The sequence below is a fragment of the Emys orbicularis genome, chromosome 10 (assembly GCF_028017835.1).
Source record: "Emys orbicularis isolate rEmyOrb1 chromosome 10, rEmyOrb1.hap1, whole genome shotgun sequence".
NCBI lineage: Eukaryota > Metazoa > Chordata > Testudines > Emydidae > Emys > Emys orbicularis.
Window position 1 is genome coordinate 85,992,260 of NC_088692.1, and position 25,093 is coordinate 86,017,352.

General features: G+C 42.6%; 1 protein-coding gene across 1 annotated transcript in view; it reads left to right on the forward strand.

Moving 5' to 3' along the window:
* Positions 1-18,561, forward strand: part of SMAD6 (SMAD family member 6) — a 72,223-nt gene extending 53,662 nt beyond the window's left edge. Inside the window, exon 4 of the mRNA XM_065412254.1 lies at positions 18,020-18,561. Coding sequence (XP_065268326.1) covers positions 18,020-18,561 — 542 coding nt within the window. The remainder of the gene's footprint in view (positions 1-18,019) is intronic.
* Positions 18,562-25,093: the final 6,532 nt, after the last annotated feature.

Genomic DNA, 25,093 nt, shown 5'->3' on the forward strand with positions numbered 1-25,093 from the left:
GTTAGCTACCGCCCACAAAGAGCCACTTCCCCAGAATCACCCTTGCAACACACAGACCTCGTCCCATTTTCAGTCAGCCTCTCTCCAAAGGAAAAGAGGGGTAGAACCCATCTACGATACAATTATATCTCTGTAGTATGCTTCATACACAGAGGGCAAAACTTTGCAGAGGTACAAAGGACAATTAGGTGTCCAATTCACACTGACCCTAACTCCCCTCTCCTCCCAAAGCAAATCAGCAAACCCCCCGACTAGGTTATACAAAATCACATCAGTTGAGCCACAGACCAAATCCTGCAGTGCTTTCTCAAGACCTCAGTGGGAGTGTTACCTGGGGCAGGACCACACTGGGCTTTGGCCCAGTAGGAACAAAGCTGGAATCTTAATTTCATGTTGCAAACCATGTCGTGTGTTGCTCCCATGTAAGTGTGGGCATTGAAAAAAGCCTGGCTGTTGGATATGGGGCGAGGGGCTGGTTCAGGTGGCCAAGGGCTGGGAGTCACTTGCAAAAGCATCCAGACCTCCTTGGGCAGAGGGAGGCGCACTGTGATGTGGAGCCTGTGTGGGGTACTGAGCATTAGCGTGGTGGGAAGGAAGTAAAAGGGGACCCCATAGAACCCAATTGTGGGGTGTGTGGGGCGATAAAACTTGCACTCCAATTGAAACAGGCACAGAACTGTCCGTGCTGCAGGGCCCCCTCTGAAGGTAATTTCCTTCACACTTTTCTGGGCACGCTTACTTCCTTTCTTGTCCCAAAATGCCAAATCATCCAAGGGAGAAAGAGAAAAGTCCCAGCTCAGCCATCCCATCCAGACCTGGGTCTAAGGGTCCACTTTCCCCATGAACACATGTTAAATTACAACTTGTCCGTGCTGCATTAAGGTATTAAATGTGACCTACCCCTTTTATCTTAGTGTAGATCACGGGTAGGCAATCTATGGCACGCATGCCGAAGGCGGCACGTGAGCTGATTTTCAGTAACACTCACTGCCCGGGTCCTGGCCACCGGTCCGGGGGGCTCTGCATTTTAATTTAATTTTAAATGAAGCTTCTTAAACATTTTAAAAACCTTATTTACTTTCCATACAACAATAGTTTAATTATATTATAGACTTATAGAAAGGGACCTTCTAAAAACGTTAAAATGTATTACTGGCACGCTAAACCTTCAATTAAAATGAATAAATGAAGACTCGGCACACCACTTCTGAAAGGTTGCCGACCCCTGGTGTAGATGTACCAGAGCAGGGATTGTTGCTTTTACCTTGGGTTTGACGGTGATGCCACACCATCCTTTGGGCCATGAAAGGTGGTAGTGATAAAGGAATGCTTGCCAGCCCTTGAAAGCTGGGCTCAGTTCCACATGCTGCTCAACTCAAAACATTATTCCTCGAGCCAAGGTTTGCACATTCCTCAAGAGCCACGTGGGGTGTCACAGGGTCACTTGACTCAGGAGCAGGACTGTGGCAACAGGGTTGTAGAGAGGAAGCAAAATTATTCAGCCTCAGCCATTTCACAGCCCAGTTGGAGAAAAACACTGGATGGGCTCCTGCTTCCTCGCCCTCTAGGAGCCCCACCAACCTGACATTCCACGGCCTGAGCTTGTTCTATGGATCCACGATACGGTTTCCTTAGAGCTTTCATAGTCAGTGGTATTTTCAGTTGTATTGGCATACAGCCCACAGATGCCTGTCTCCAGAACCCCAGTTTTCTCTCCAGTCTGCTGCTTGCAGCCATGAGCCAAATCCTACCGTCCTCAGTCCATGATGATCAACGTGGTCTCAGTTCTATCAGACTTTTAGCTGCCTCCCATCTCCCACAGCAAAAAAAACAACAACAACAAAAAACCCTGTGAAAACCACTTCAGTGTCAACATGAAGTCCTAGATCAGAATAAGACTGAATGCATTTTTCTCTAAGTAGGAAACAATTCAGTTTGGGAGTTAATTGTGGGCTCCTTTAATTAAAAAAAAAAAAAAAAAAAAAGATATCCATGAAATCATATCTGTATCTAATCAGTGGTTTGGTTTTTCTTTTTAAAGAAGCCTCATTACTAGTTTTCTGGTTTATAGGAAAGCATTCAGAAGCTATTTCACTCACAGCCTACTTTGTATCTGATGTTGTTCAAAAGCTTTTAGGCCTGAATTTTCAAAACTAAGCACTGTGGGATCTCAGCTTTCAGATATCCAGCTGGAGACACCTTAAAGAGCCTGATTTTCAGAAGGTGCTGAGTGTATGCCTTCGGAAAATCAGATTCGGTTAAGATGTCCCAACAACTGAGGCACCCAAATCACTCGTCACTTTTGAAAATTTAGACCACCTAGAAATGACTCTAGTTGTTTGAACTGCCATTTGACTGGGAGTTTCACAGCTCCTTCTTACCGTGTGTGATTTTACCGCTGAATCTGTTCATAGGCACCGAGCTTGGCAGGAGCTCCCACTCCCTCAGTGTGCAGAAACTTTTGTGACTGGAGAATGGAAGCAAATGTGCACAGATATTTTCACTTTGACAATTACAAGTGTCTTAGTAATGTTGAGGATTACAATGGCCAAAATGGCATGAATAGCTAGTGATTCACTTACTTAGCTAGCCTGGCACTTGCAACATTTTCTGGGCACAGTGGTCCTTTGTTGTTCTAAAATGCTTATTGCCCTGTTAGTTATTATCCTAAAACCCTAAAAGTTTTCTATCCTCAGCCTGGAGGCAGCATCACATTAGAGGGAATGTGAGTCAGGAGTTCTAACACTGCTTAACATACTTTTAACTTGACCATGGTCAGATGATGTGGTATCAACTGGGGCTTCTTCGGATTACTGCAATATGATTAATACATAATATTGCAATCATAATGATATCAGTGCTGGATGGACATTAGTGTTCCCACAGCTGCTTTATCGCCAGTGGAACTTCATTGGTGGTTGTGCAGCAGCTGGAGGTGTGAAGATTTGAACATTTGTAGTTATGCCTTTACAGCTGCCCGGCACGACAGTCTTACAAAAACTGTGTTGGTAGGCTAGGTCCATATAGAAAACCTTTGTAAAGTGTCCGTTTCTAGTCTGCGCTGGCTGGAAGAGCAGTGTTCCATGGTTTGTTAGTGTGAAGCATGCAAGAATGGTGTTTTAACAGCCCCAAATCTCTGTGCTTCAGGTTATCCTCTTGTAAAACGCTCGTCCAGTGGTTAGAGCAGCGGTCTGGGAATCGGGAATTCTGCATTCTATTCATGGCTCTGCAATTAACTCATTGTATGGAGTTGGGTAAATCATTTGACTTCTGTCTGCTTTGGTTTCTCCATCTGTAAGATAGTTTTCTTTCAGGGGAGCTGAGTCTTAATTCATGAACCTTTGTAAAGTGCCTTGAGAGCTAGGCCTGAAATGGAAGTGCAAAGGAGCATTATTTCTGTTACTATTAAAAGTGGACCTAATAATTAGTCAGTGTTTGTAAAATGCTTTGAAGCTCTCAGATGAAGGTGCTTTACAGGCACAAATTATTATTACATTGTTTTCAGGGTCCGCTGGTTTGGGGAAGCATCCCCATCTCTGCTCGTTGATCAGTTTTATCTCCCCATCTGTCAAGGATTAGTTTTTTTCTCTCAGCATTAAAGTTGGGATTTTTCAATACACTCTGCATTGATCTAACTGTGCTTCCATTGAAGTCAGTGGCAAAACTCCTATTGGTTTCAGTGGGAGCAGAGTTAACCCAATGGAAATCTCACCTCAACTGTGGGAACTGCATTAGATGGTTAGTACATTGTTGTGTGTCAGAAGGGTGGTTGGGTTTTTTCTTTTTCTTTTAATGTTTGAGTCTAAATGTTCTTTCTTGCAACTTGTGGTCACAAGATACGGTTGAGATATTGCAAGGAGCCTAATGTAACTAAAAGGATTTGGCAGGCTGAATTTCAGCCCACCATCCCAGCCAAAGTAGGAAGTGGTTAGGGTGGCCAGGAATTCAGCATGCGTCCCCTAGATTAATTAATAACAAGAGTTGGCTCTGTGCCACCCCAAGCAGCGGAGAGATAAAGCAAACAAAGGATGGTTAACAGTGGGGGGAAGGAAGAGTTTGACTTTGCTGTGGCTAAAAGGGAAACATACAGATGAATGATTTATTATATGAGTTCTCCCAGATCCGCAAGTGTTTTCTGTCTTATGTTTCTGGTAAAGGACTGCAGGCACACTTTTAGGATCTGAGAGTCACTGTTCCCAAGATTTTGGCAGAGGGTTTTTTTAAGAGATTTTGGTGCCACTTCACACTCCCCTGCTCCCTACCTCCAGAGGGTGCTGTGTGCATTGGGTGATTTCTCCATGTAGCGTGTTGTGTCCTGAGAACAAAGCTGAAGGGCACGAGAAAAAAAGCAGAGAAATAAGCTAAATCTTGCCAGAATGAGCCCAGAAGCCTCTGGTAGCTGTTACCCCCCAGATTTCTTGGCAAGTTGATTTCTGTAACCTTTTTCTCCTCCTCTCCAACCCCCACTTCCCATTTTCCATCTTATTTCTCTCCCCTCCTCCTGGACTGTAGAAGATTCTTATCTGTTTGGGTCAGGGCTGATTACCCCAGCAAGAGTCCTCTGCCACTAATCGCCAGGACTGGCTGCTTATTCTCTGACATGGAGTACGTATCACCCAGTTCTCTTTAGGCCTTGGCTTCATGCCCTCTTGCTTTATCAGAAGAAATGGCCTCGACTGGAGTATTTGCTGAGATCCTGCTGTCGTTGAAGTCAGTGGCAAAACTCCCATTGACTTGTATGGGAGTGGGCACTCTGAGAACAACTGAAAAATAACTGGTAGGGAGGGGTTGGATCTCCATTTGAGAAGCACCTGGCAGGGAGTGGAGTAAGGCAGTTGTTCACAGGAGTCAAAGCTGCCAAAGAGGTGCTGCTGTTTCACTACTGTACAGCCACCTAATGCTGGTCTGAATCTGGGACATTTGCTGGGATTGGAACTGCCCAGGGCTGATTTCCAAAACCTGAAAGAGTCGCCGCCAAATCGGGGCTGATGACAGCTCTGCTGCTTTCATAATTGGCAGCAAATGTAAGTGGTTATATTTTGGGTTCCTTTTTATGACATGTTTATATGACTGTGTTAACTTTACATGCCATGTACAGAGCAGTTACATGTACAGCATAACACACAGATGTGCTCCAATGTCATGGATGTGCCTATGAAACTTTTAACCATGAGAAATGGAGATTAAAGGACCTTGAAAAAAATCACCTTTGTACGGGAAAATACTGTACTCTGTGGAGTTTGCAAGTAATACGTAAAAAGGTCAGTGACATGCTCAGGGTGCAAGTGACTGCCATATTTGGGGTTGGGAAGGAATTTTTTCCTGGGTCAGATTGGCAGGTTTTTGGGGTTTTTTTGCCTTCCTCTATAGCATGGGGAATGGGTCACTTGCTGGTTTAAACTATTGTAAATGATGGAGTCTCTGTAACTCGAAGTCTTTAAATAATGATGTGAGGACATCAGTAACGCAGCCAGAGGTCAGGGGTCTATTACAGGAGTGGGTGGGCGAGGTTCTGTGGCCTGCGCTGTGCAGCAGGTCAGACTAGATCAGTGGTTTTCAACCTGTGGTCCACGGACCTCTGAGGGTCCGCAGACTATGATTAAGATTTCCAAAGGGGTCAGCACCTCCATTCAAAACTTTTAGGGGTCCACAATTGAAAAAAGATTGAAAACCACTGGACTAGATGATCATGATGGTCCCTTCTGGCCTTAAAGTCTACGAGTCTAAAAATAAATACGTTGTTTTCAATTTGTTTGCTTTTTCATTGTTTCTCCTGTATAGCTAGTTTCTCTCTTGCCAAAGAGACCCTCATAAATATCAACAGGGGAGCAGAAAAAACCTTTATATGATATTTAAGTATAATATTCAGGACACGCTATTTAAAAGGCAAAGGAATGATGTATCAGAAACCAGTTTCTTGAAATTAGTCAGTTTAAAAAAAAAAAAAAAATCCAAGTTGAGAGTGTCATTTAAATTGGAGTTTTCGGACCAGAACTCAATAGGAACATATGTATTTGAGGGGTGTGAAGGTTTTGCAGGAGCTGATGGTTTTGTGGACTGGTTTCTTTTATGCAGAAAAAGTTGTTGGTATGCTAATGGTGGGTATTGTCGTTGGTCCCTTGCTCCTGCATGTTGCTTACTGTAGAATCAGGGTCTTAGCTAAGTTGTATTTTAAATTATCTTCAAGGAGGCCAAAAGTCCTGCGATAGAGTAAAATACGACTCAGCACAGCTAAGCCTGGCCTTTATTGATTGGGAAGTTATTTAAAGAAATAAGATGACTGCATGGCTTGCGGGGTTGGTAATTGTATTGGAATCTTTGGCTGCAAAATCACACATTCAAATAAACAGGTCAATTCATGATGGAAAGCCTGGACTCTGTGACAGTTTCTCAGAGGCTTTCATGAGATGGTGAGTTATTGGTCTTGGTCCAGGCTGGGACTTTCCAGGGTCCTGGGGGAGTTACACACCCCAGGCCCAGATCAGCCAAAGTATTTAGGCACCAGGGGAGTGAGGTGCCCAAATACCTGGGAGGCCCAGTTCCCATGGAAAATCAGCAGGAGCTGGGAGCGTATTTCCTATGGCCCCTTAGAAAAATCACAGTCCTCGCTATTTGTCTCCACCTTGCTCAAACCAACAGCGTGGCTGCCGCTATTTGTTGCTGTGGCTATCAATTTCCTGAGAGGAACCAAGGAATGCCTGGACACGGTGGACGGCCAATGAGCTCCCTTGTTGTCGAACAAACAAGGGGGACTCTCACATCTCACATTTTTTCTGTCCTACATTGGATTTTTCTGCAGAAGGGATAAACACTAAGAATTGAATCCTGACACTGGGCTGTTTTATGCTGTCTTCCGGCCCTGAAGACACTTACTTCGGTGCCACATTGAAGAGAATCAATGAAAGAAATTGCGCTTATTGAGGGGAACTTTTTGTTTTTCAGTTCCTCCACAAAATGACGAAATGTTGGACTCTGAAAGAGCTCCAGAGCTCTCCTGTGAGGGGATAACTCACATTTTGCAGAGCATCTGCCTTCCCTAGGATTGGTGGCTTATTTTCCTAAATCTTAGAACTGAACGAAAAATGTCAGTTACGGTGCTTGAGAACGGATAGAACAGGAACCAGTGGCCCTGAAGATATCTCAAAGAATTGGCCTCCAGAAATAAGCAATTTTAGTAGTGACATTTTAACTGAAAAATGCTGCCATCTGTCACAAATCAGTATCTCTGCACCTCAGAAAAGCAGATATAAATGCTTGTAAGGAAACAGTGGAAAATGAGAGCATTTGGGATTATCATGTTCTATTCTGTATACATGATCACATATATAATTTCTCCACAGGCAGAAAATCTACACAAGTTTCTTTATGTTGGAGCTTAATGTAGCGTAGTGGTGGGGTTTTTGTTTTGTTTTGTTTTTCGTTTCTTTTTTAGTGATCCATTCCAGCTGAAACTTGTAAGGCTGAAGTATGTTAAGTATATTGGCTTAACAAAAACGATTGTGAGCATTGCTGGGGCAGATTGACAATTAATTGTATTTTGTAGGGTCATAAAAATTCCATTTCTGCTGTGGAAAGTTTTAACCTCTTCACTACCCTGGAACTTGTTTCAAAGAACATTAACAGGGTTCATTTCCGCTGATGGCTGCCGCGTGGTCTGTAACAATATTTTTTTGGAATATGAACATTTTCTTTTTGCTGCACTTTCTAGCTGGCTCTTGCTTAGGAAATTATTCACAGACAACATTTTTTTCTAAAATTATCTCAGTTCTATGCTTTCTTATAATATGTAGTGTTTATTTTGAAGCAAAAGGTAAGATATTACTGAAAATAAAAGGAAGATTATACTTAAAGGAAGATTATTACCCTAAAGAAGGGTAAAAGTAGAATGGAATGCCTCCTGCAAGCTTCTCCATGGAGAAAGCATGTTGCTGCACAGAACAACTTGGACCTTAAGCACATGCTTTATTGAATAGGGATGGCTTAAAGCAGGGATTGGCAACTTTTGGCCCGCGGCCCGCCAGGGAAAGCCGCTGGCAGGCCGGTTTGTTTACCTGCAGCGTCTGCAGGTTCGGCCAATCGCAGCTCCCACTGGCCGTGGGAAGGGCGGCCAGCACGTTCCTCGGCCCGCGCCGCTTCCCGCAGCCCCCATTGGCCTGGAGCAGCGAACCGCGGCCAGTGGGAGCTGCGATCAGCCGAACCAGCAGATGCTGCAGGTAAACAAACCGGCCTGGCCCGCCATCGGCTTTTCCTGGTGGACCGCTTGCCAAAGGTTGCCGATCCCTGGCTTAAAGTCTATGCCTATAGTCAAACACTGCTAAATTGGGGCCTAAATTCAAACATTAAAGTGTGAGGCAGAGATATTTTAATCGTGCGTGTTGTATAATATCTAGTGATTTTTGTGTGTTTTCTGGAAAAATTTTGTAAAATTTGATGGACAATTCCGTCGTGCTTTTAAAAGGTAGCATGGAACAGCCAGCAAGGACATTTTTGGTTAGCATTTTGTTTACAAGAAGCATTTTATTAGTGAAGTGCTTTGAACTTTACTTACATTTAAAGTGCTGTCAGCTCACAAACCGTCAGAACCTCAAGTTATGTTTTCTTTACCTTGAGACCCCACAGAGAGAGAGAGAATTTCCTTTTGGATGTGTCTGCTGTGAGGTACAGCTTCACCAGGGGAAATGGTGACGCGAAGGAACAAGACCACAAGTAAACAAGAGCCAGAGTTCCAGTGTATACATCTGATCGATAAAGCCGGCTTTGATGGCAGAGAGAGCTCTGACGCCAGCCGAAATGTGGCTGTCAGAAGTTGTAGCTGCCTACAGTGATAGTTGTTAAAAATGTGGCCTGTACCACAATTGAGGAAGGCAGTATAGGGCTAACACACTTCTCTTTTTGAACAAGCATGGCTCTGTCCAAAAATCCCTCCTGATCTTGTTGTCAGCACAGAAAGGGCAACATGCAAAAGAGGGGGGGGGGGGGGGGGAATCGGCTATTTATTTAAATTGCAGGGATATGACATTCTGTCCATTGCCCCTGCTGTCTGGTGAGTGGTAGAGCCTAATGGCTGGAGGCGAAACTAATACTTGGCAGTGGATAAGACACAGAGCAGGCTCTCTTGTAATAGAGGCTGGCTAAAGTGCTTGCTTTATGTCAGGGTTGCCAGATGAGTTCATCTTTTCAGGATTTGTTTGAATACGCTGAGAGATAAAAGAATGAAAACCAATCCACCTCTGCACAGGCAGCCACTTTGTTTAGCTGGGGATACTGCAGAAAGTGAGGTTGCGTACGGGGCACATAAAGAGACCCTTTAGAAAGCTTTCCGGAGGCACAGCCTTTTCATTTGAACCTTTTAACTGTCTCTTTTCAGTGTGTTTTATTTGCCTTTGGGCCCTAGATGAGTTCCCTTTTCAGCTATTGCATGGCTTTTAAAAGCCATTATTAGGCCACTCACCCCCAAAGAAAAGTGGGATTGCAGGGGAGACTTTTAGCTGCCTTGGCCGTCCAAACACGGTTAACTAAAACTAACATCCGTCTCTGCTCTAAACATAGGAGATGTTTCACATACTTTTTCATTGCTTACTTCCCTCCTTTTTGGATATCCTTGAAAGGAACTGAAATGAGGGAAAAAGAGATGAAGTGTGTTGGCTGGTTGTTTTGGATTAGAGATATTGAGTGGGTGTGTGGATGGATGTGTGTGTACACACCCGTATGGGGGTAATTGATTCTCAAGTCTCGTCTGGAAGTTCTTTTAATAAAGGCATCTAATCTGCCTTCATCAACGGTGATGTAATGATTGATTAGGAACATCCTAGTTTGAAAAAAAGTCCCTTGTTTACTCCAGGCAGGGAAGAGGAATTCCTATCAAATTATTGCATATTCTTGGAAAGTATGCATACTATCGGGGACACTAACAGCCTGCTATTAGAGCTGGAAATTGATGTAGAGTGTATGCTGCATTCCTTCATTGTTGGTTTTATTGGACAGAAGGCAGAGCGATTTGCAGTAAAGAATGGAAAACACCTATTAAAAATGTCTAATGCTGGCTGTTCTAAAGAATTTTACTTTTAACTCAGTGCAAAATCAAATGTTGAAGTTATCCTCTCTTTAGTTTGTAGGGAAATTTAGGGTTAAGTGGTAATTTCTGAAAAATATAATAACAAAAACTACTTACCTAATGGGCAAACAGGGCTTTGCAAAGGTTCTGAGGTTAAACAGATGCAGAACTCCGTAATTGCTACCAGGCTCCAGACCTTACAGATGAAAAGCCACAAACTTTACTGTAGCTCAATCTATTGGTATGACTAAGACAATGTGGGACAACAAAACTTAACAGTTGGTGTGGGGAGGGGATCAGGTACATTGGGCATCTCAGATACATGATATTATAGGGGAAAGATGATCTAGAAAGCTAGCAAAAAGATACAATTTTTCTGCACAGCAAATGATGTTTGTTTACACTGTACACCATGGAAGATTTAATTACAAATGAAATTCAGCTGCTCAATACCTGCTTTCTGTTCTTTCTACTATAGTTCTGTCTAGTCATCCTCTGCTCTCCTCATAAAGTTTAAGCATTTCAATAGAAATATATAACTCTTTGTTTTAGTATTTTATAAAGAAGAAAATGGGCATGCAGACCTGGAACAAAATGTTATTCTCACTGGATGGCAATAGACGGGGGGAAATTGCAATATAAGGTCATACTCATTCCAAACTCCTTGAATTCAGTGGGTTGTACAGACAAAACTGCGGACAGAATTTGATTTGGCTGATAGTGTTTTGGAAATCCTTGATTGGATGAGACTTCAGTCCGTACAGATTTATGTTAATATCACTGACTATATTAATGCATTTTTGCAAATACTGCAGTAATACTGCGAAGAGGTTCAGAAACTTCTTTTTAACCAGTTCCTGAAGTCTTAAAATTACTGTTCTTCATTCTGATTAGAGATTTGTGAAGTTGAAGAACTTGCTATGTCGTATTTGGATCTAAACTGGTCTTTTTATGAGTCAAAATTAACTTTGAATATTCTTCCCTTACTCACTCTCCTAAAACTGCATGTTCCCATGACTAGTGCCTGGCAAGTGATCATGACATGTTTTGGGAAGAGCAGAGTCCAGTTGACAGTGTTTATTGATGTGCTTGGATATATGTTCATCACGGAACTGTGGATGAAGTCATTACTCTTCCAGAGTAAGCATGCTGATCATTTAACTCCCCCGTAAGCCATGGGCTGTAGGTTCTTTCAAGATGGTAAAGGAGATAAAGGCTTTTGGTCAAAGGGTTAAAGAAAAAAAATCTTCAGTGTTTACAAATTCATTGTGCTGTGAACAGTCTGGAGAACTTGGAATGGCTCTTTATGATATAGTGACTCACTGAGCTGTTTCCAACCCTGTAGGAAGATGGAAGGGAAATTTGCCGGAGTTGGGATTCATTTTTTGCTTTGGAGCCCAAAGCAAACAGGTTGTAAGGGTGCTTTTGTTTATGTAGGTCAGTGCGATGTGTCGAGCCAAAGGGCTAAGTTATGTGATTGTGCTGGATGTTACTTCCCTAGAATAATTTTCTTAGTTGAACAGGAACTTTAACTTCCGCCCAAAGGTTTGACAATTAACTGTATTCAGTTTGACACAGCCTCTCCATGCTAACGCTCAGTGTGTCAGAAGGCAAGTGGCAGATCTTTTATAGCTGGGCCTATTAATATCTGACATTGGACTTAAAAATTGTAGTGTAAGATGGGATATGCCGTTTGGGGTTTGTGAGATGGTGGAAGGCTAACCTTGTGACTGGCTGTGAGCTACTCAAGAGCTGAATAAACCTCTCTCTTATCGCTGGGTGTGCGTATGTGAAGAATGGCAGGGGATACAGTTTTAAAGACGTCATCTGTGACGTATAGAAGAAAAACGTGGGTATGACTTCAATGTGAGAACAAAAGACTCCCATTTTCTCAGTCCAGCCTATGTAACTTGCTGATTTTCTGGATTCAGGCTGAGATTTTCAAAGGCACCTACTTAAGCAACTAACTCCCAGTCAGTTTCTGTGGGATTTGGGCACCGAACGCCCTGATGCCATTTTGAAAACCGCAGCCCCAACGTTACCCTCTCTCTAGTTATTCCATCATGCAGCTGTTTGTCTTTTGACAGTGATTCTTATTGTGAAAAGAAAAAAGATCGATAAGCAGTCGCTTAAACTTATATTGTCATTTTCATTGTGACTGTAGTTCTGCTCGTTCCACTGATGGATCGAAACCTTTTCATAATGATAGGTGATGTACTTGGTTTTTAAAGTAGAGGTGCCATAAAGTTGGACTAAATTTTCCATCAGATTGCTGCTCAATTCCTGTCTGAATTAAGTGGCTTTTGAAAGACTGACAAGGGAGGTTAAGGAGTAGCTTACGAATGGGGAGATCTGAGTTTAAGCTTCTACCACAGATTTCCTGGCTGAGTTTGGGCAGGGAGCTTAGCCTCTCTGCAGCCTAGTACCCAGCTATAAAAAAGGAGGGTAATAGTATTTCCCCAACTTGTATTGTGAGGCTAAATACATTAAAGATTGGGAGGTGCTCAGATACCTTAGTAATAGGGCCCATAAAAATATGTAAGATAGAAATTCAACGTTGGTTGTAAGACTCTTGTGTCAAGCGGTACACAAAGGAAGGCTCAATGTGCTTGGGTGCTGTTTTCAGAGCGGTGCTATTCTGTGCTTCTTACATTCGTTATTAGGGACCTAATTCACAGCTAGCTTGAACACAATTCAAGGCATCGTAATCCATAGTACGTATTCAGAAGCATTGTATATTGTGCCGAAGATCAAGCACCGTTCAGAAAGGCCCTTCTTCAGCCTGGGCACTCATTTTCTCAGGCTGGACAGTGGACGTTCCAAACAGGAAGCACAAAAGGTATTTCCAGCACAAACAGGAGAGCGCTTTTAATACTCGTTCCCCTTTTAATTGCTTCAACAAGGAATGGGCCAGCCTGCAAGGAACAGCGGCTTGCATTAACTTCTAGCCTGACCTCCCCTGGTGCTAATTATGGATCTAAAAAAATAAAAACTGAATCAGTACTAGCACATGCTCTCATTTATTTTACTTATTGGCATTTCTAAGGGGTCCGTCGCCATAGTAACCCAGTGCCATGCAAATATTCGTGAACTCCTGCTCAGAACCCCATGTAAATATTAACATCCCCATTTCACAAGGGGCTGGAGGCACAAAAGGTCAGATTTTTAAAGGTATTTCGGCACCTATCTGTAGAAATATCCTTATGAATCGGCCCAGAAGTGACTTGCCCAATCAGTAACAGCAGAACAGCTCCGTTGACTTCAGGAAAGCTACTGTGACTGGTGTACATTGGTGTAACAGAGCTGGATTTGGTATGCCATTTGTTACAAAGAAAGATTTTGGTGGAATTTGGGCTCCTGAGTGCAGAAGCTAAATATCAAAGGTAGCTCAGGAATGGAGACGTGTTAGTGAGAAATGGGTGTATTTATTGCTAAACTCACGAATGTCTTATTTTCTGTATATATAATACCCTATATCAACAAAATTAACTTTCCATTGGCGGTATTTCCCTCCTGTCCCTCCCCTTTCCCCCCATCGCCGGTTTAAAGATTCTGAGTGTTACTGGATGGGTGTTGGGGTGGAGAAAAGGGGAAGCTGCAGTGAATCCAGTGTGTGTTTACTGCTCAACCATCCCACTTGGCCTAAATGTAACTCCATCCCCACCCTCACTCCCAGGGAAGCCAGAGTTCTCCTGCAGTATGTATAGGAACACAGTGCTTACGCTAATGCACAACAACTTTGAGCTTTCTACAGCAACTTCCTTTGTCTCGTTGTTTTGGATTTTTAGCCACAGAGCTGGGATTAGGAGATCGAGATATGTGCTGCCACTTCCTTTTGTCCTTGCAGCATGTGAAAGTGATACCTGTCTGAACATCCGTGTATATTTTATGCAAAATTCACCTATGAACTTGTGAGTAAGACATAACCAACAGTGGTTTTTGAGTTAACCTTTCTGTTTTCCTTTTGTTGGCCAGGCCGTAGTACACAGTGGAGCTGGGGACTTCTGTTTCCTTGCAGATTCACCAAGTCTCACTGATAGAATCAAATAAATCTTCAAAACAAAGGCCGTTAGGAAAAGACTAAAAGAGCTACATCTGTATAAATTGGCAAAGGGCTTGTCTGCACACACAAACTGTAAGGCTTTAATAGTATAGTTAAAGTAGCCCAACCCACCTAGTGTGGATCCAAGGGAAGGGAAATATACTGTATTGGTATAAGGCACCTTCATACCAGTATAACTATGTCCACACTGGGGGATGTGCCAATTTAACTACTTGAGTAGAGAATCACACCCCTAACTGAAATTGTTAGGGATACAAACCAGGTCACAGAAATGGTTCACAGGGTAGTGCAGGTGGTAACGAGATAAAGAGAAAGTATTTAGGGTGGTACAAGGAATATCACTCGGAGTAACCGGGCAAAAGTAAGAAGGGAGAAATTAAGGCTGAATATTAGGGAAAACTTCCTGACAGATCTATTAGACTGTGTAGTGATCTCCCTGGGGTGGGGGGGGAACCCCATTGCTAGGGGCTGTACAAACTGGAGTAGAAAACGTACTGTTGAGAGCAGTCATGGGAGCTGGATTAACTAATAGGCCTTATGCATCTTCTGTTTCTAAGATCCTGGGAAGAAGAATCTTGTCTGAAGTACATCGCCTGTGTAATATAGGAGTAAATTCAGCCCCAGGATCCTACCTTGTCTTTCATCCAAAATTTTAGTAGCTTGCTTATCAAAGGCACTCGGACTAATTTTTGAGTTTAAGTGTTAGAGATACTGAGGGTGCAGCTTCTGAGAAATCCCTGTTTACAACCAGAGCAGTCATGGAGCCAAACGATGCTTTTAGCACTGCCTAGCCTTTTATGGAGGAAGCTGGAAAACAGGTCTCAAAAGCTGGAGGACTCTGAGGGTGAACTCCATGCCACATTGAAGTCAACAGGAGTTTTGCCCTTTACTTCAATGGGGCCAGGATGTTGCCCTGAATTTTTGGTAGTTGCTGAGCACTGGCTCGCTCCTTTGTATAAGCCACCTTAAGCAACAGGGAATCATCTAGCAGGTCTCGTTCCCCACAATGAAAATGCCTTCAAACCTCTGGGTGGGGACTCTGTAGAAACAGGGCTGGAGCTTCTGCCCGGCAGGCAGGCATTCACATGGATGCGTGAGTGTGTTGGGTCTGGGAGATTCTATATACAGATGTATGGGGGATGGGGAGAGCCGTTCTCATACTTCCGTTGAGGTTGGTGCGTATGACAGCTCACGAGCGTCCACATAAAGGGGCATTCCCTGTCCTTGTCTTGCAGCAGTCAGTGCTTGCAGCCAGATTTTTGCCAGGCTGCTCTATGTTTAGAGGTGGAAAAGCCCAATTACCTACCATTTTTCTCCTCCTTCCCGCTTCCCCCCCATTAAAGTTGTATAGTTACAACTCAAGTTAAACTCTAACAAAGCAGCTTAATTCAAAGACTGTTAATGGGAAGGAAAGCCCATTCCACTCCAGTGTAATTTGAGAATGAAAAGAAATGGGGCTGTAGGCCTGTGCTTTAAATCCAGTGCCTTAATAGAGTCTCTGAAGCAAAATAATGGCATCACCCTGTGTGTGAGTTAATCAGACTTGATGGCATGAAGGCAGAGAGGTCAACAGGCCACGGTCTTGTGATATATTGTCAGGGAGCTTAATGCAGGGTATAGAACAAGGCCGGCTCAAAGCAGAGCTCCTTGCCGGGTTTATAGCTCTGGGACCCTTGCCCAGAACAAGAATGTTAGGCGTATTTTATACAGAAGTGGCCAACTTAGATTGGTTCTGAAAAGACCAGTCCCCACATGCAGTAACAAATGAAGTAATTGTTTTCTTTAATTTTTTGTTAGCTTATTTATTTAAGCATGGCACTTGTAGCTAAACATAGTTTTGCCAACAAAGTAAACCATTTAGGACTAAACAAATCTGAAGCAGAAAAATCTTACTCCAGAGTTAACCTCCATAAAAAAAGAGCTTTGTATAGGTGAAGGAAAGTATGCATAGCTCACTCCTCTGATGGGTTTAATCTGTGCACTTCATTAGTATTTTGAATGCCGAGAGAACTCTGACGTGGAGCACGTACGCTGTATATCAGTAGTAGCTGGAAGATCTAAACTAAAGCTAATTGAAATGCAGCTGACTCAAATAAAATGGAGAATATGGATGAAGAATCTCTGTTTATTATACGGTCATCCTTGAAATCACAGAGTGGATTTTTGGAAAATAGCCTGTAAGCATCAGGATTACGTGTTTGGAAAGAGCCTGTTTCACCTTTTAGGGCCCCTTTTAGAGATGTGAATTCCTGTACAGTTTCTAGAGGCACTGTAAATAGTGATAAGCATGAACTTTAAAGGCGCCTCCAGCTGTCCCAATACCTCCATTCTTCATTCAACATGGCTCAGAGAAGGAAGAGGCCTTCCTGTTGGTCAGGAAGATGAGTAATTCAATGTTATATACAAATATTTGTATAGTTTTATGGAAAATATGATACCCTTGGCATGAAAGGGTGCCTCACATTTCTTGTTCTCACTAGTGATACCAGAGCCTTTGTCAAAGATTGTTAGCTAGGAGAAATCTTCCAGAATATACTTGCATTCAAATCCTTTACCTTGACAGGTAATAACATTTCATGGGTATATCCGTGCATTACATGTCAATGAGAGTTTGCCTTTGAAAACCAAGGTACATTAGTTTATATGTTCAGTTGACTATGAAAGTGAAGGCCTGGCTGAAGTAACTTCTGTTTTCAAAAGTGAGTTGGAAGAAATTTCACAGATATTTTGTGTCCTTTAGTCTCCGAGATTGTCAAAGGGGAATATTAATGTTTAAGTTAATATGGGAGTTTATTCCCTGGTATTCTGATAAAATACTTCCCCTCTCCTCTGACATCAGGTGTAACATGAAGGAACTTGCTGTGGTTCTGTTGGTACTTGAGGAAAAGTGCAGTTGGCCAGCAGATATGTGTGATACTAAAGTCTGAAACCATGCACTTGAGTCACGAGAGCTGTAGGACCTGTGACCATCCTCACCTTTAACATTGAAAAGCAAACCATGGAGGCTATAGATCCCAGGCTCCGGTGTCCCAAGACAGAGCACTGCATGCTGAGACTTTTGGTTTCCTTGACCCCTACCCATATGTTAAAGAGGAAGATCTCTACTGTCTGCTAGGTTTCCCCTTCCTCCAAAAAATTTAAGGGGCTGTTAATGTCACTAATCCGGAAAAAGTTCCTAACTGTCAGAGTGGTTAAACACTGGAATAAATTGCCTAGGGAGGTTGTGGAATCTCCATCTCTGGAGTTATTTAAGAGTACGTTAGATAAATCAGGGATGGTCTAGACAGTATTTGGTCCTGCCATGAGGGCAGGGGACTGGACTCGATGACCTCTCGAGGTTCCTTCCAGTCCTAGAATCTATGAATCTATGAGTTAATATGACTCACCTGACTCCGTGTTGCAGGATCAGCCCCCTAAGTTGTAATCAGTGCTACTAACCAGCTAAGAGTTTGCACCGTCCTGTTACATTTTTATTTTGTTTCTCCCGACCCACCACCCAGTCTGGCCTTCTTGGTTTGTATCATCCTCCTGCTAGGTCTTGTCTTTTGGACTGTAAATTCTTTGGGAGCAGGGCCTGTTGTTTATATGTCTGTATAGCACCTATCACAATAAGTTTGCTTGTGGCCTTTAGGTGCTATCACAATACAAACGTTAAAGTGTAATATGTGGGATCTGCGGGATCCTGACAAGTCGCTGGAATGGCTCACAGCTTAGACCGTTTGGATGGCCCTGATCTAGGCACAGAGGGTCTGTTGTGGGATTGACTTAGCTAGGGGTTTCTTTCCTTGTGTCATTTTCAAGCGATAGTAATTATTAAATGGGTTATTTATTCGTGTGTGGCTTGAAATAGGTCAATGCTATATCCGCAACCTTGAATGTGTCTTTGCTTTTCCCCCCCACAGATGCCAGTATGTCGCCTGATGCCATTAAGCAGAGCCACTGGTGTAATGTTGCCTACTGGGAACATCGGACTCGTGTGGGACGCCTCTACACAGTGTATGAACAGTCTGTCAGTATATTTTATGACCTACCTCAAGGAAATGGCTTCTGCCTCGGACAGCTAAACCTGGAAAATAGGAGTGAGACTGTTAGAAGGACTCGAAGTAAAATCGGCTATGGGATTTTACTTAGCAAAGAACCGGATGGTGTGTGGGCCTACAATCGCAGTGAGCATCCTATCTTTGTCAACTCCCCAACACTGGACATTCCCAATTGTAGGACTTTAATAGTACGCAAAGTGATGCCTGGCTATTCGATAAAGGTATTTGATTACGAGAAGTCTTGCCTCTTACAACACGCCACGGATCTGGATTATGCAGATGGGCCCTACGACCCAAACAGCGTTCGGATAAGCTTTGCTAAAGGATGGGGGCCATGTTATTCGAGACAGTTCATCACATCATGTCCTTGTTGGTTGGAGATATTACTCAGCAACAATAGATAACAATCAGCCTCTGCCGAAAGAAAGGAGAAAAAAAAAAAAAAGAGAGAGAGAGAGAGCGCGAGAAACACAGACTATTCCAAATATCATCTACCTAGATTTAATATAAAGTTTTATATATTATATGAAAATATATATTATACTTGTAATTATGGAGTCATTTTTACAATGTAATTATTTATGTATGGTGCAATGTGTATATGGACAAAAAAAGGAAAATGCACTTTGGCTTATATAATTCTTACAATACGGATTTAAAAAAATTATACAGCAAAAATAGGAGAAAGCCCTAATTTTGATGTATGTTTTTTTGAAATATTATTAATACCAGACAAAAAGCTAATACCAGTCACTCATTGATAATAAAGTATTCGCATTATAGGGGGGTTTTATTGTCTTTTTTTTTTTTTTTTCCAAAGAGGGAAGAACAGTTATTTTTCTGTCTTTAAATAAAGTTCTCAGCAGTCTCTCCTCAAGCATTCTGGAGTCAATTTAGATTTTCCAGAGTGAAGATTGCAGGCTCGAATCCATGCCAATTCATTTTTAAAAAATCAACTCCTTTCTGACTAGAGGACTCCAGTTGTCTCCAGTGCTTCATACATGAAGGGAGGCCAAGATCAAGGGGGTGGAAAAAAGGATTAAAGAAAATCTGTTTAGAAATGTAGTTGTGTGTGCTGGTCTGTATTCCAGTTGGTAAAACAAGTATGCTGGTTGGGATGTAGTGAAGTGTGTATGTGCGTACACACACATTTAGCAAATTAATGGGTGACGGGATTGATGGAAAGGACAGAATACAATCGGGGGCCTGATCCTAAAAGACTAAGTCCACTGGGATCAGTTTGCAGTATCAAGGCCTTGTAGCTATTCAGTCTCTCTCCAGTTCTTAGTGGAGAAGCCCAAGATTTTAAAAAGTGACTGGCAGTTTCGGGTGCCTCCATTTTGGAATGCACAACCTGTTATACCTTGAAGCAGCCTGAATTTCAGAAAGCTGGCGACGGGGGATGGATCACTTGATGATTACCTGTTCTGTTCATTCCCTCTGGGGCACCTGGCATTGGCCACTGTTGGAAGATAGGATACTGGGCTAGATGGACCATTGGTCTGACCCAGTATGGCCGTTCTTATGTTCTTAAAGTGCTTGAGCACCCTTTTGAGAACATCATATGCCTTTTAAGTGTCTCAGATCAGGCACCCAAAAATGGAGGCACCCAAGATCTCCAGTCACTTTTGAAACACTGTTGAGGCATTTTGGCCCCATGGTGTTGGGAAGCTTGCACTGCCACTCTTCTAGTCTATATCTCAGCCACTAAGCTAAGACTGCAGAGCATTGTTTTAATCACATTTGGATTGTGAGGTGCAGTTGTGATCAGAAAAGTGACTGAATAAAAGGCCCTTTCTGCCTTAGCAGATCTGCACCCTTTGTGAATTCAGGGTAAAATCTGCTTACTTTTTTGATGAAAGATATGATTTTCCTACCTTTTATTCCTGTTAGCACTCCCAACCCACCCAGCTGTGGGAGAATGTTGGGAGTTTTCTGGCTCCTGCATTGTTATCAGTACAGTGGATAATTGCATTGTTCATTTCTAATGTGGCTATCTCTTGCCATTTTATTTTGAGTCTCCCTGTATTTGTTTTCATAAATCCCCAGTTTCTGAAGTCCTGTGTGATTAGGTGAGAATTTCAGCTTTCATTTTAAAAAGTCTGTTTCTAGCCCTCATAGTTGCAGAGAAAAGCTTGAAAATGTGACCCCGAAAAATTAATAAACTAGAAGGCACATCAAAAGAACACCAAATTTATTATTTTTTAAAAAATCTTAGAGCTTAAGTCAATGTCATGATTTTAGGGGACCCGATTCATTATTTTTTGTAGCAATAATGAGTGAGGATGCACAAGCCAGGCAGAGTACTGCTCAGTTCTCAAATCCCAGGGAGAGTTTACATGGCTGCCGTAATAACATAAGGGCGACCACACTGGGCCAGACCAATGGTCCATTTAGCCCAGTATCCTGTCTTCTGACTGTGGCCGGTGACGGATGCTTCAGAGGGACCGAACAGAACAGGCCCATTTATCGAGTGATCCAGCGCCTAGTGTCCAGTCCCAGCTTCTGGCAGTCAGAAATTTAGGGACAACCCAGAGCATGAAGTTGCATCCCTGACCACCTCAGCTAATAGGGATGGATGGACCTATCCTCAGTGAACTTATCCAATTCTTTTTTGAATCCAGTTATACTTTTGGCCTTTACAACATCCCCTGGTAACGAGTTCCACAGGTTGACTGCGTTGTGCGAAGAAGGACTCCCTTATGTTTGTTTTAAACCTGCAGCCTACTAATTTCATTGGATGACCTCTGGTTCTTGTTTTATGGGAAGGAGTATATAAAATTTCCGTATTCATTTTCTACACACCACTCATCATATTATCGACCTCCTTTGTCTCCCTCCTTAGAGAAGAGATGATTTAAGATGAACAGTCCAAGTCTTTTTAATCTCTCTTCATGTGCAAGCTGTTCTATACCCCTAATCATTTTTGTTGCCTTGGTATCTTTTTTGCTATGAGTCGGCCAGAACTGCATCAAGGTCTGGGCGTACCACATATTTATATCCTGGCGTTATGATATTTGGGCAGTTAGAAAAAAAAAATCTTCTCACTTGTAAAATAAGCAAACTTGATTGGGAAGTCAGTGAGCCACAAGCGTGGAATGCCACGGTGCCATTTTCACAGTCACTTTTCAAACTATAATCATGCTTTAAATGATTTTTAATTGGGACCAGATTGGTTGATGTCATGCAGCATAAATATTAATATTTTACATCATTATTTTTCTGTTTATTTTACAACTGTTGTTGTCGGGATGGTGTCAAAACATGTAATCATCATTTAAAGCCAGCTCTTGAGATATTGTACTGATCTTTTTCTTTTTGCCTAGTTTTGTTGCTTAAGGCCATACCAGCTACATTACAGGCTACATCTGGCACATGCAGTATTTTAAAAGGCCACTTTCATATTGTGTCACTTCTTAAAAAAAGAACAGTTCTCCCTCATTCCATTTCTGATAGTAACTTTGATTATTTAACTTACAAAAAAAAGTCTAATTTACTGTTCACCATTTATGATATTTACCTTTTTCAAAGTTCTTTTTGCCTTCTTCATAGTTAAAGTCTAAATCCCACTGAAATTCAATGAGAGTTGGAAACTGAATGCCTCTGCCCATGTGAAAAACTCCAGCCTTCATGCATTTTAGTCTGTCTGAGCAATGAAAAAAGAGTGGTTTGTTTCATTTTCTAATTCACATGTACTGGCAAATTCCTCCGGGTTTGGATAAAACAGTATGGGGGATATTTTAAATCCAAACAACAAAAAACCCAAGCCAAAACCCTTCCTGTTTCCATTATTCATTTACTCTTTCATGTCATGAGAACAATTGCAGTGCTACATTGTATAAAACTTTTTTTTTTTTTTTAATCATGCTTGTATTTAGGGCTTTAGTAGCTGATGGTCTCCTTTTAAGCAGGGCACCCACATTTTTTCACATGGGGGTCCAAAATGGCAGTATACCAGAAGCCCAAAGGAGCTTCCATAAAATAGATCAGTTTGTACTACCTCTAACCATTGATGTGGATCAGGTTCTGCCTGTGGAGACTACAAGTCCCAGCATGCACTTCTGTATCACTGAAGTACCCAGGACCCAAAGTCTGTGCAGGCCACTGCCCAGTAATAAAGATAAACTTGCCATAGTGTAGAATGCCATAGGACATACTCCTACCCTCCCTGGCCAGATGAAAACCACGGGCCTGATTCTCCACTGCACTGCCCCTGCTGTCATCCTTTGAGGCCTATGCTACCATTCTGATTTGATAGCTTTACCTCCGACAGGTGTAAATCAATTCCTAGACACAGCCCGGCAGAGTCAGGTTCCATCTATTTATAACGTCATTACCTGGGATACTAACAACATCTTGGCTTTATAAAATAGAATGAATTTCTGACATCCCATTTACTGTGCGCTGTTCCTGCTGTTTCATTTTTGCACTTCACTCAGCTTGGACAATGTTAGTGGCTTTTCCTTGAACCCAATTCCTGGGCCGTATCACAGCTCCTCATGAAATAGCACAATGGTAGCGATCAGGTTCCCAGGGTGCAATGGAATGGTTACATTTAGGGGGTTTTGTTTTTGTTTTTTAATTTTATGCACATTTTTCCATGACTAAATCTGGAATCCAATTTCAGTTGACAGCAACTCTTGAAATGTGATTTAGGTTTTAGGAAGAGGCTATGAACTAAGACATCCACTTTTGTTTTTCACTGCCACGTTGGGTCCTTTAATATATTTAACTAGGACCTTTTAGTCCTTACCTTGTTCTAGATTCTCACTGTGCTTAAGTTAAATCTTCTGTGAACTGAAGCCCCTGCACTACTTTTGAACCTGATGGTTGTTTGGTAACTATAAATCAGCACTTCCAACAGCCTTCATTGTGGTTTCAAGCAGTGTCGTGTTAAAAAGACCTTGCAATCAGACCACCCAGAACTCACTTCTAGTCACTTCATGAGTCATGCTTTGTAAGTTCAAGAAACCCAGCCTAAACAAGATGGTTTTCAGAAGTCAGATAAAAATTAAAAAGAAAAGAATGTTCCCTCTGGCCTCTGACGAAGGTGAATAAGTTTCTCATTTTGCCTTTTCTGAGACTAACCTCAGCTGCTTTTATTTCACCAATATTCCTTTTCTAGATGAATGTAGTTTGGTAGTGAGTTAGCCAATGCACATACTGCCAGTGTGCTTCAATCCTAGCTCAGAGACACCAGCTTTCAGGGCAGGAGGGTAAATCAGTCTTCATGTCTATTCACATTTGGATTTCCTCAGCTAGAACTACCCACAAGGGTCACTTGTGGTGTTTTTTTGGGGAGTTGGACACCTGTTTTCTGGGAATGGGAGTGAGGCCACAGACACATTTCACACAGGTGACCAAGCAGCCATCTAGTGATAAACGAGCTTACTACTAACATGCTGGGTTTGAACTAGCAAGTACCTCTGGACTCCAGTTCCAACCCACCACATCTTCCAGTCTTCCCTGTTTTCACACGGACTTTATGCTCTGTAGCAGTGCTATTTAGTTACACAACTGCTCAGCACCAATGCCTTCTAAACCAGCTCAGTTATTTTCAAAGATTCAGACTATCAAGCCCAAAACATGCATTTGAATCACGGCTAGGCAGTAAATCTATCTCTCTTCCCCATGGTGTGAAGAGGCTTTCCGTCTATCAATCAATCACACATTGAGTTCTCTTCCTAAATGCATGACACACACACACCTGATGCAGGCAGCTGCAGGAGTTTAAATGGAGAACTGCCTTTAGCTCCGCCTCATACACTCCCCTATATAAATGGGAAGACAACAGCCACCTGTTCCTAATAGTAGGGTTACCTAGATTTTCAGTTGTGCTATTCTTCTCTCAATACAAGCCTAGCTTCTCTCAGGCTCCGTTGGAACCAACATTGTTTTTGCCTTACTTAAGGTAAGTAAGGGGTCTTCCGTTCTTGTTTGTTCCTGAATCAGAGACCAAATGCATAGTTAAGTTTGCTCCTGCTGGAAGAAAATAATTACTTTTGTGTTTGTGTGGAAAGTGCTGGTACCATTGGGAGGGATGGATGGTCTTATAAAACCTGAGATATGTCTAAGCAGTAATCATGTTCTCTTCTGGTGAAAGTTAAATGGATATAATGCAAATATCCAAATCTTGCCTTGAAAGTGGGTGCCAATAAAGAAACCAGACATAAGTAGAAATGAACTACAGGAGCAAAGGTCAGCTCTAAGGATCCCCAAAGTTTGGTAGCTGGCTGGATTCAGTGGTTTGGATCAGGCCCCATCACTAGAAATGATACAGTAATGCAAATTAAAGCTTCAAATAACAGCTGTGTTTGCTCTAGGCCAGTGTTGTGTAAATCTCCCCCTCCCCCACCCCCCCAGCACAGTTGAGGGAGGAAGTTGGTGTTGTAAAGACTGTGTTCGCTAGCCCTGTTCAAAGCGGGTCTAGGTAATGCAGCATGTAAAGCGTTAATGTCCTCTAGCACCTTGTTTACTCTGGTGCTCCTGCTGTTCCTGCCCCTCCCCCTCTGGTTTCCAAGCAGTCAGCATGGAGGGGGGCAGGCTGGTCCGCCAGTCACCAGTGATGCTACAGGTCTGGTAGCTGTTCACCTAGCAAAGCACTCAGATTCCTGACCGCAAAAGATAAGGGCAAAGACACATTTGTATCTTTGATTGTGGGCTGCGCTGGGGACTTCAGTTGCTGCATAGAGACTCTAGAAACCATGGTTAAAGGCTCGGCGTGGGCTTGGTTTCGGCCACTCTGGGAAATTTTGACCCATTTCCTGACTGGACATTGTATGCTTGTCATTTAATGTAGGGTCAGCCATGTTCTTCCTAAGGGAAATGGGCTCTCTCCTGCTTGAATTGTTTGAGGGCATCACAGGCTGATGTTGTCCCTTTAAGAAGGAAGAGGCCAGTGCTCCCATGACTGGGTCAGTTGACCCCTAAGGCAAC